Source organism: Doryrhamphus excisus, linkage group LG8 (genome assembly GCF_037039965.1).
Source record: "Doryrhamphus excisus strain RoL-2023G ecotype Guam linkage group LG8, RoL_Dexc_Guam_v1.1, whole genome shotgun sequence".
Lineage (NCBI taxonomy): Eukaryota > Metazoa > Chordata > Actinopteri > Syngnathiformes > Syngnathidae > Doryrhamphus > Doryrhamphus excisus.
This window is the reverse complement of record NC_136364.1, coordinates 2,837,566-2,849,757: the sequence shown is the minus strand read 5'-3', so window position 1 is coordinate 2,849,757 and position 12,192 is coordinate 2,837,566. Positions and strand designations below refer to the sequence as shown.

Sequence of the window (12,192 nt, the reverse complement as noted above, 5' to 3'; positions counted from 1 at the left end):
CACCTGTGAAGACTGTGGGAGGGTGCGGAGAGTCACTTCCGGTTTGGGTGACACAATTAAATAAGGAATTCACCTCTCACATATTGCATGACACAGACCAGTACTTTCAAATTTTCATTAAAGTGTGTTAACCACGTATTGTACTCCTTTTCCTAAATGTTTAATGCCGATTTCATCACAGTCGCACATTATTGTATGCGAAGTACAACGGTATGCTTTTATTTTGAAATCAAGCGTGGTGGTATTTCGTGCTTGTAATTGGAGCTTCACTTGGCCGAATAGTGTACAGACTGTGTGCTGTAGTGCCAGAGCTCTCCGTTCATTGGCTCTCGGCCGCACGTGACAACTACAATAAACAATACCATCTTAGAACACACAAAGCTCTCGTCCTAAAAATAAATATCCACCTGTCCGGCTTTTCCATCACAGGTGCAGTTTGAAACGGACACTTTCATTTTTTATATTGAATTAAATACTATAGTACCTTCATGTCTGATTGTAGACTCGTCACGTCATCAGCACATGCATTTGCACGCACAAGCATATACAGCCATCATAAGTATATGTGATGAACACAGTGTCACACTGTTTCTCATCAAATCTATTCAATCAGCCAGGCGCAGTCCTACATTATGTTTGTGTTTCAAGGACCATCAGCAGCCTCGATGCTGCAGCTGAACTGCACACATTTCCCTAAGTAAAAAAAATATACCAATAACCATGTGACAGAGTGAAGAAAAGTCCTGAAAAAAGGCAGAGGCCGCAGAGGCCAACTGTATCAGGTATCAACAGTCTCCTGCTAACCTGATATACATGTTGTGTCTCTGCCCATCCGTGTGGCTATTGGGTACTTTAACAAATACAGTGCATCCGGAAAGTATTCACAGCGCTTCACTTTTTCTACATTTTGTCATGTTACAGCCTCATTCCAAACTGAATTAAATTCATCTCTTACCTCAAAATTCTACACAAAATACTCCATTATGACAATGTGAAAAAAGGTTTTTTTGACATGTTTTGAATTTATTAAAAATAGAAAACAAAAAAATCACATTTACATAAGTATTCACAGCCTTTGCTTAATACTTTGTTGATCCACCTTTGGCAGCAATTACAGCCTCAAGTCTTTTTGAATATGATCCCACAAGTTTAGCACACCTATCTTTAGGCAGTTTTGCCCATTCTTCTTTGCATTAAGTCTCAAGCTCCATCAGGTTGGATGGGAGACGTCTGTGCACAGCCATTTTCAGATCTCTCCAGAGATGTTCGATCGGATTCAAGTCTGGACTCTGGCTGGGCCACTCCAGGACATTCACGGAGTGGTTCTGAAGCCAATCTTTTGAGATCTTGGCTGTGTGCTAATGTCTACTGTCTATATGGTCAAGGTACATGACCAGTCTACTGAGGTCAAGAGCGCTCTGGAGCAGGTTTTCATCCAGGATATCTCTATATATTGCTGCATTCATTTATCCTTCTATCCTGACTAGTCTGCCAGTTCCTGCTGCTGAAAAACATCCCCGCAGCATGATGCTGCCACCACCATGCTTCACTGTAGGGATGGTATTGGCCTGGTGATGAGCAGTGCCTGGTTTCCTCCAAACATGGCGCCTGGCATTCACACCAAAGAGTTCAATCTTTGTCTCATCAGACCAGAGAATTTTGTTTCTCATGGTCTGAGAGTCATTTAGGTGCTTTTGGCAAATTCCAGACGGGCTGCCATGTTCCTTAAGGAGTGGCTTTCGTCTGGCCACTCTACCATACAGGCCTGATTGGTGGATTGCTGCAGAGATGGTTGTCCTTCTGGAAGGCTCTCCTCTCTCCACAGAGGAACGCTGGAGCTCTGACAGAGTGACCATCGGGGCCTTGGTCACCTCCCTGACTAAGGCCCTTCTTCCCCGATCGCTCAGTTTAGAAGGCCGGCCAGCTCTAGGAAGAGTCCTGGTGGTTCCAAACGTCTTCCATTTACGAATAATGGAGGCCACTGTGCTCATTGGGACCTTCAAAGCAGCAGAAATGTTTCTGTATCCTTCCCCAGATTTGTGCCTCAAGACAATCCTGTCTCGCAGGTCTACAGACAGTTCTTTTGACTTCATGCTTGGTGTTTGTGCTCTGACATGCACAGTCAACTGTGGGACCTTATATAGACAGTTATTATATTTCCAAATCATGTCCAATCAACTGAATTTACTGCAGGTGGACTCCAATTAAGCTGTAGAAAGATCTCAAGGATGATCAGTGGAAAAAAGATGCACCTGAGCTCAATTTTGAGCTTCATGGCAAAGGCTGTGAATACTTATGTAAATGTGATTTCTTAGTTTTCTATTTTTAATAAATTCAAAAAATTTATTTATGACACATTGTCATAATGGAGTATTTTGTGTAGAATTTTGAGGTAAGAGATTAAATTAATACAATTTGGAATGAGGCTGTAACATGACAAAATGTAGAAAAAGTGAAGCGCTGTGAATACTTTCCGGATGCACTGTACGTACATGTTGTGTCTCTGCCCATCCGTGTGGCTATTGGGTACTTTAACAAATACTTTGTCAGTGGTAAAAAAAATAAGCCAAAATCTTTAAGTCCACTATTTAGCATGCCCCTCCCTTCAACAAATCCAAAAAAGATCTTCTAGAGTTGACTACACCACACCTGTAGGATTATAGACATTATTTACTTTCTTAAATTGGAGAAGATTAGGCTGTCATTGAAAGACTGTTCTGCTAAATTTCAAGAAGCATGTCATGCTTTTTTTTCTTAATCGTCAAAGAGTCTGATCTCCAACTCATCCCTTATTAAAGTCCTGTGGCAGCTAGGCGAGATAGCAACTTTTTATTTTTTGGGCATGTGAGTTAGTTTGATGGTTGCTTTTTCCACTGTACATTATTTACATCGTTTATGCAATTTTCCATACGCACAGCTAACACGAGTGTACAATACCACATGTCATTCACAGTGTCATTGAATGCCTTATATTTGTATTTTTGTTCATTTCAACATTTTGTAATGCTTGAAAATGCTTAATTTAGGCACTAATAATAGGCCGTATTCAACCATAGAACACCATCATTTATTGATATATTTTGAAAAAACATCACAGTGAAGGCACAAAGTGTCGAGGGACAGTTTTATGTCCGTGACCTCAGTGGTGCTGCCATCAGGCCATTTAGAATGAAGGTCATATAGTCCGCCAGGAGGAACCATGAGAAAGCCTGCCTTATTGTAACCAAGACCATGAAGTTGATTCATTTGCGCCATCTGGTGGGCTTAATTTGATATAGCACCCACAAAACCTACCCTATGTTGGATGCCCATAAAGGCTGATTATGCTACATTAGCTCGTTCCTCCCCTTAGACAGTTCTAACTTTGTGTCAACCAAGACGCGCACTTTCACCTTCAGCAAAACCACCAAAAGAACAGAAACAATGAAGCAAATAGAAGTGACTGGTGTTTCAAAAAGAGCAGTTCCAGGTCTACAATGATCTGGACATCACACGTCACCATTGTTCACTACTACGAAGGAAGCTAATAAGAGTTGTGGTGGCTCACTTCCAAAGAAACACTACTCAGAATTGCTGCAAAGATATATAAAAAAAGAGACACCAGGGCCAAGGAACGCATCCCAGTTTGATTTACATGCACCAACGTGCAGTCACAGGGGATACTACACCAAAAGTGGGGTTCACTCAACTCTAAATGTTCTTAAACATGCGGCAACAGAACTCTGAGATGTTTTGTCCAGTGATAACCCCACCTTCCTCATTCATTTTCAACTTCAAAACTTAAGATCCCAGTGTTGGGGATCAGCAGTATAGAAAATTGGACGGATGGCGTATCTCCAACAATACTGCAAAACATTTCGGGGGGATGCAGGTGGGGGTTTTGCTTCCATTTTCCACACTTATACCTCATCATTCCTTTGAAACATGAACCCTTATTAATGTAAAAGAATGTCTTTATTAACCGTGAAAAAACAAAACAAGGAATAACAATATGGAGGGGGGGGGGGTGTCCCAAAGTGTATATCCACAAATGTGTAGTACATGATTGTTGTCCACCAAAGTGGCCATTTTGGGTAGCTGAAAACGATAAATGTACCATCACCAGATGCAAAAAGACTGCACCATTATATTTTCAAAAGTTTAAACAGCAGTCATAGTAAAGAAATTCTAGTATTCAATCAAAAGGAAACACAATACTCATCTTTGAATGATTCGGTTTAACAAGCATAGCGATAGTAAGGGGGTATGATTTTAAAAACTGTAGAGTTTATAAAAAAAATCCCTTGAAGTTCCAAGCTAATTCAGAGTTTTACATCAGGTTTCTGATGAGGATTGAAAACTACAGCCTAAAAGCAACAGAAGTCTGCAAGGGAGGAACACAATGGGTGGAATAAAGCCCAATACAAAGGCCAGCGTACTCCCTTCATGGCAGCCATGAAATTAAATGGCATTTGAAGACAGAATTAAAATGCATTTCTGCATTTGTGTCCCTAAAAACGCTTCAGAAAATAGCAGTTGAAAATATGATGTGCACTTGGCATTCAAGAAGAATGGAGGCTGCACTACTCGGCTGCTTTCTCCTCTTCATCTTTCTCCTCCTTTCCATTTTCGGCACTGGCCTGCAAAAGGAGCAAGGTGAACCATCTTGGTACTTTGCTTTTGGACGTTTCAGACGTTTCATCTGTTGAAAGTTGACATACCTCTTCAGCTTGGGCCTCTCCGTCTTCAGCAGGGGCATCTTTTTTTTCATCCTGAGGTTCCTCTTTTGTCTCCTCTGATTTGTCCTTTGCCGGCCCCCTCACCTTTTTGGTCTTAACCACCTAAAAAATAAAAAAAAAGAAAACCCAAGAGGTATGTAACCCAGACACTATACCCTATTTATTCTGTTAGCCACAATTTGGGTAAATGGAATGGCAAACAGATCTTTTTAATAACACCACGTGTTGTGGTAAGCACAACACCAGCAAGAGCACCATGGGGGCTGGAAAGCTTATTTTTATCGGTGCTTTCATTTGGTTAAAACAAACTCTGGTGTGTTTGCTCTGTTAGTACCGTCCGGTTGGTCCAGTGTGAATGCGATAATTCTGGTTTGGAATACAGTCGTCCCTTGCCACTTAGCAATTCTTATTTTGTAGCATCACTCTCACAGTTTTCCCTAAAATATATTCATAAATCGCGCTGCCTTGTTCTTGAATATGAATATTATTTTGTCAAAATAATGGCTTCTTGAAGCTTTAAATTAAACAAAATAGCTACAGTGGTCTGAAAAAGTTTGTAAATGACAGCCATTTCAGTTAAATATATCCTATGGCAGACATGGGATACACTGATAGATGAAGGTGGAAATTAAGTTTACAGCATTTACAGAAAGTGTGCAATCATTATTTAAAAACAAAAGTAGGCAGGTACCTACATTTGGGCACCCCAACAGAAAAACAACATCAATATTTAGTAGATCCTCCTTTTGCAGAAATAAACACTTCCTATGCTTCCACTTCCACTTGAGTCAGGTTTGATGGTTTCTGATCATGGACAGCCTACTTTCACACCACACATTTTCAATAATATTTAGGTGTGGGGACTGAGATGGCCATTCCAGAACGTTGTACTTGTTCCTCTGCATGAATGCCTTAGTAGAATTGGAGCATTGTTTAGGGTCATTGTCTTGTTGGAAGTATCAAGCCAACTTCAACTTTGTCACTGATTCTTGAAGACTGTTGGCAAGAATCTGCAGATACTGACTGGAATCCATGCCACCTTCAACTTGAAGAAGATGGCCCCACGGCATGATGGAACCACAACCAAATGTTACAGTGGGTAGCAAGTGTTTGTTCATCCGCCATGCATCCCGCCTCATGTCCTTATAACTGAATTTTAGCTCCATCAGTCCACAGCACCTTATTCCAAAATGAAGCTGGTTTGTCCAAATGTGTTTTTGCATATCTCAAAGGATTGTTTGTGGCATGTGCAAAGAAAAGGCTTCTTCCGCATGACTCTCCTATACAGCATCCCCTTGTACAAAGTGCACTGAACAGTTGAACGATGCACAGTGACACCATCTGCACCAAGATCATGTCATTGGAGCTGGTCTGTGGGTTGACTGACTATTCTCACAATCCTTCACCTCTGCTTATCTGAGATTTTTCTTGGCCTGCAACTCCTTTTCCACTTTTCTGACCTATAAATGTATTTAGAATATTGTATCTTCGTGTTAAACAATAAAGTTTATGTAAGTTTTTGTAAATTTGAAGATATTTGGAAGTGAGCCCTGAAAGAAGAGTGGGATGGCTCAAAACGCTCTGTGGTAAAACTGCCCCTTTTGTGATGTCACAGAGGGGCAAACTTCCTTAAATGGTTCATAGTAAGGAAGCACTTTGGGCGTGGCAGGAAGCACAAATCAAAAGGAAATACAGGTGGAATAGATCTAAGATCTAAATAGTTTTCTCTGTGGGTTATTGTGTGTAGCTGCTCTAGGAGACCACAACTCAATACAAATAGTTGGAAAATGTGCATAATAATAGGTCCCTTTAAATATATACACACACACACACAACTAAAATTGCTGATCCAAACAACCAGTGATTAATACAGGAAAGTCTTGAAAATGATCAAGGGTGTCCAAACTTTTTCATACCACTTTAAATGAACTAAAATAGACATACGGCTTTCAAAGATGGCGTGAATGTTCTATAGTATTCTACACTGGTCATGAGGTGTCAATGTTCAGTGAGATATGCAAACATCAGACTTAATCAACAAAATAACATAATACATATTTAATAATAATTATTATAATAATTCCTAATAAAAATCCTTAATATCACAGGTTACTGTTACGGCTGTACTTGACACCAAGCGAAAAATGCAACTTTGAACGCCCCGGTCTACCTGCCACTCAACTCCCCAAGAGAACATATTTATGGCTTATTTACTCTTATTATGTCTACTACATTGGGTAATATGAGTGTGAAGGTGACTATAGAGGTGTTATTCCATGCCCATAGGGCTCTAATGTTTAAAAAATAATAATTTAGAGTGTTACTCCCCTATTACTCTCCTATTATGAAAACATTCCATTTATAAATAAGGAATCCTACTTTGCACAAATTCACTTATGATCTGGTCTAAAATTATCTGCAATAAACAAGGGATTACTGCATTTGAGCTACATTGTGTAATATGGCAAGTCCTTACTGCACCATATATCTTTTCTAAGGTTTTGGTCTGGACCAAAGTACTGAACTACAGCTACAAATTCAACCTAAAGCATAAGCGGAAGAATAATCTAAAAGTAGAATATTATTTTGAATACTCTCTCTGGAGTGCATTTATTCAAATAAGGGCTTACCAATTATACTGTATGTGTGTTACCTCTAATAAACACTTGCAGCCACTATGAGTCCATACAAATTGTGTACTTTGTGCACTTACCTTCTTCGTTGGTTCTGGTTTTGGCTGTTGCGACTCTTTCTGTGACACACAAAACAAGTTGTATTATTATGGGACACATTATAACCAACAAATATATCGAAGAGAAAAATCAAGAATGGGTGAAACTTACATCCGACAACCGTCGAGACTTCCTCAGCTGTAGGAGAACATTGCTGGTTAATGAGAGAATTTAATATGTACAGTAATCCCACGTTCACCGCTATATATTGGTTCCAGACCCAACCGCAATAAGTTAATTCCCACTAAGTAGAAATTGAATATTTTAGCAGTTATGGCATAGAAAACCTGTTTATGATCTTCTAAATAAGTTTTTCTTTAAACATTAGAGTCATCCATAGATGAAACAACACACCTACAGGTCACCTTCACAGTCGTACAGTCTACAAAATAAGCCATTTAAGACAGTTTACTTTGTAGGAGAGGGGAATCTGTGACGGAAAGGGTGACATCAGGGGTTCGGAGTTTGTTGCGAACAGTAACCCATGTTATTGTGACTATTCCGATAATTTAAACTTTTAATAAAAGCTTGTTGTTGCGGTGAGTCTGGTGCCTGTCTCACTGAACATTACATGTAGACTACTACATTCTCAAGTTGCACAGCATCGTTTTTTCTCTCCCCAAGTAATAGGCCGTAGTCAACCACCAAACAGCGATCATTTAATCATTTTTGAAAAACTACGATTGAGGGACGACTGTACAAACAACTCCAACTTAATTTGTGGGTCAACAGGTTCCAAGCAAATGCATTTTGTTCGTGCAACAAAAATAGCTAACTTTTTTGGCCTTACAGGTAGGACTCAATCAGGTGCACTCTTTGAAGTTAGAATATTTGAAAAGTTCAATTTTAAATGTAGAAAACATGAAGTGCAAAAAAATTCTGGAGCTTTCATTTGGTCTTTTATACCTCTATTCCACCATAGCTAAATGCGGTGTTAATGCTATGAATTAAGTCTACAGCAGCTTCACTTAGTCCATTGGAGTCAGGTCATTACGTCACAGGGGTGGCCAAACAAGAAATAGAAGGGAGCTCGGTGTGAGCACAGGTTATGCTAGAGCTTTTATTTTGAAGATTCCTAATCTACAGTCAGTTTAAAAAAAAAATGTTGTGTACACTATTCAGGTAAAAAAATAACATGTTAGACTACAGTATTTACTCTTGAACATTACCATAAAGCAGTAACCAAACATGTAGCAACACAGGTCTGGTACAGAGATAACATACTGCAAAATAAAATACTTCACTCCAATACGTGATCGTGTGTGCATTTGTGTAATTGGTATGGTAAAAATCTGGCATTTGCCCATGAATCTGAACTAAAACAACTAAAGTAACTGAAATGTGGAACTTGTGGAACTAATATAGGCATATCTTATCTTTTACCTAATGTAAAGTCTGTGCTGACCCTCATATTTACAACAAAAATCGAGTCATGTGGAAATGGAGTGTATTTACTTGAGGTCATGCCTCCCCCGCGTCATTATGCAAACGGTTCAGCACTCAGTCTAGCAAAGTGAGAACACCCCCAGTTCTGCACCTCTGTGGTACCTTGACAGTGGAAAGCTAAAGCACTGAAAACTGAGTCTGAACCCGCCACTGTGGAAGGGGGGGGATTTGAATTTAACTCCTAAAACAAAATATTTTTTGCATCACTAATTTATTGAAATGCACCTGTAGAACCACTTAAGAATTACACTAATCGTGATGTCAAATGGAGTGCACTACTTGGCTGCAACCAGCAGAGGCGCTGTTGAGTCAGTCGCAACTACAGGTGTCCCAATAGTCTGGACACAGGCAAATATGCATCTTTTCAAGAAATTGCCATTCATTTGGAATGTTAACAAATAACATATTCAGTATGAACATTGCCTTTGTGTCCAGAGACAATGAGACACCCTGTAGTTTGTTTTAAATGGAACAGGAGTCAAGAACATTCAGAAATTCTTCAATACTAACCACTGGGGTTTCATCTGCAGCAGCTTCTGTTGTAACCTATGAGGACACAGAATAGGCAAAAAAAATCCTTAAGACAAGAACAACAAACACTCCTAACCCTGAAGACATAACGATATTATGCAATAAGTGGGGGAGGGTGTGCATTCTTGAGTGTGTTTGTTTAGCGCGATTGGTAGTTTTAAAAGAGGAAGAGTACGCGCCACCTCCAACATGCACCTCCTTCCACACACCCACACAGAGCAAGCAGATCAAAACCGTGCAGATGAAATTGTTAAAACAAAACGCGACGTGACTGCACAGGCTTTGTTCGTGGAAGAAAAAACAGGAGACGGTGGAGTGTCTTTTTATAGACTGACATGGCGCTCCGACAGAAAAGGACAACAACGACGAAGCGCATTTGCATTTTTTTCGCTCTAAATGTGTGGGAAAAGAAAATAATTTCATACAAAATATAAATCAACGTGGCACTCGTGGGTGCATTCAAGTGCAAGCAAGAAGGCCGAATGAGTAAATGAGACGTTCACTGACACTCTCACAAGACGGTTCCTCCATACGACAACCTGTGTCTCGACTGACGCGAGGTTACACCCCTTTGTCTCCTGAAAGACAAGACTATTTGTTTTGTTATTTTTTTTCTTAAGTCAACACTAAAATACTAACCAAAAACACACAACGTCGCACAAAATAAAAAGGCGCCACCAACATTTTCCTGTCTCGTCGACAAGGCGGAAGTATACATTAGACTAATCCGTTAAAATATGCCATGCAGACGAAAATAGACGATGTAAGTATTCCATGCCGCATTGGCAAGCAACATACCTTCTTTTTCCCCATTGTTGTTAGCTGGTAGAGAGCCTTTGACACTTAAATTTAAGTCAGCACACGCCACACCTTTCAGGCATTTACCTCCAAAACACTCTGCCTGCAACTTCAAATAAACGTCGGAGCAATACTAGATCGAGCTGAAACCCGATTGGCTCTCTCATTCCACGTGATTTGAGCCGAATCCTATGAAAATAGCAAGAAGAACGAAGTCCCACCTTCGTCTCAAAGTGATTGGCTTACAGGCGGAGGCAACATCTTTTTGAACCATAGCAACTTACCTGTGTGGACAAGCGCATATGCCAGTCACCATTTTGAATGCTTTCATCATGTCATTTTCGAACCCCCCTTTTCTCCAGATTATGTGATTGATATTCACCATTTAAGATGAACAAGTGCAAAACAGCCACAAACCTTTCAAAACAGACTAAAGACTGGAAATCACCTATTGTTACTTATTAAAAGGGTCGTCAATTTATAACTGGTATGTCCAGTAGATGGCGGTATGTCTATTGGTTCTGAGTCAGATGAGGAAGAACCAACGAAGAAGAATATAACAGCGCCTCTGTAAGCATGGCGGCTTGCTATGCTTGGTTTCTCGTGCTTGGCTCTGTTTTTCTCTGCAATCTGATGAAAACACTCTTGCCGAGCATTTCCTCGTTTGTAAGTATATATGTCGCACATTATCTGACATCACACGGGGCTTGTCGGGGTTGCCTCGCCATCCGAGTTACTATGTTTGTTCCGTCTTTTAAAGCTCTGCAAGATGGTGCAAAAAGATGCCGAGCAGGAGAACGAAATGAGGGCTGAAATCCACGCGATGAAGAAGGAGCAATCGTCAATCAGCATGATGGATGAGTTTGCTCGATATGCACGATTGGAGCGAAAAATCAACAAGATGACGAATAATCTGAAAACACACGGTACGAGAAAAGTAGCTGTGAATGACATGAGTTATCAAAACCAGCACGGCATGCAACGGGAACTGTTAATGGAATGATATTTCCTCATGTTAACAGTTAAATCCAGGACTGCACAGCAAGCAAAAATGAAATGGGTTGTCAACATTGTCTTCTACATACTGCAGGTAGGTCAGGAAGAACAAATGCACCTTCTTCTCTATGAATGCATGCAGAAAGTGTTTTTTTTTTGTCAAATGTGTTTACAGGCTGCTTTGATGATCTCTTTAATATGGAAGTATTACTCTGACCCTGTGACTGTGGTTCCGAGTAAATGGATTGCCCCTGTGGAGCGTCTTGTTGCATTCCCAACCGGAGTCATAGGTAATTATTCATATTCAGAACTAGGGCTGCACAAAAATCCATCAATACCTCGATTGACACTAAAATCCCACCTAATTTGTAAATAATGACTTGTGTATTCATGAACAAACACTGCCATCATCCCTGAGAGTCGCCATCACAAATGTAAGCAACAAAATTGTAATTCAAATTTTTTTGCTCTTATGTTCTTCCAGGTGGAGTCGGAATCACATGCTGGTTGGTAGTGTGCAACAAAGTGGTCACGCTTGGTCTGTACGCCTTCAGTTAAAAATGAAAAAACAAGTTCACAACATGTTTTTGATCCACATTCCAACGCATTTGGTTCTGGCTGTCTGGTTTTGTGCTACATTTCTTTCGTGGTGTGGAGGTGTTTAGGATAATTTAATTGTATTTGTATTTATTTTTAAATTAATAAGAGTTGGGAATGTCTGAAATGTTTTTTTTTAATAAAACATTTGGGAAAAACAGCTATTGTATATTTTAGCATATTATTGTCTACAAGTTTAAAATAACCAAACTTTATTTTGGCAGAGTGCTGTACAACAGTGCAAGAAAAACAGTGAAAGAATAAAATTATTTAGGCATACACAATAAAGTTCACCATACTCCTATGTGTCAAATGCAGTTTCTATTTGAATAGAAAAAGAGAGCGCACAGAAAGCTTTCTAGATCTTCCACAAT

At 39.8% G+C, this 12,192-nt stretch overlaps 2 protein-coding genes across 2 annotated transcripts; one reads left to right on the top strand and one right to left on the bottom strand.

The window, feature by feature from the left end:
• Positions 1 to 3,542: 3,542 nt before the first annotated feature.
• On the bottom strand, positions 3,543 to 10,367 carry hmgn1a (high mobility group nucleosome binding domain 1a). The gene is made up of 6 exons (XM_058080066.2): positions 10,226 to 10,367; positions 9,407 to 9,442; positions 7,562 to 7,588; positions 7,432 to 7,470; positions 4,701 to 4,820; positions 3,543 to 4,619 (listed from the first exon to the last, which is right to left on the bottom strand). Exons 1-6 carry the CDS (start codon positions 10,238 to 10,240, stop codon positions 4,563 to 4,565), a joined length of 294 nt encoding a protein of 97 aa, XP_057936049.1. The 5' UTR covers positions 10,241 to 10,367; the 3' UTR covers positions 3,543 to 4,562.
• Positions 10,368 to 10,725: 358 nt separating this feature from the next.
• get1 (guided entry of tail-anchored proteins factor 1) lies at positions 10,726 to 11,978 on the top strand. The gene is made up of 5 exons (XM_058080064.2): positions 10,726 to 10,891; positions 10,986 to 11,151; positions 11,248 to 11,315; positions 11,397 to 11,511; positions 11,706 to 11,978. Exons 1-5 carry the CDS (start codon positions 10,802 to 10,804, stop codon positions 11,777 to 11,779), a joined length of 513 nt encoding a protein of 170 aa, XP_057936047.1. The 5' UTR covers positions 10,726 to 10,801; the 3' UTR covers positions 11,780 to 11,978.
• Positions 11,979 to 12,192: the final 214 nt, after the last annotated feature.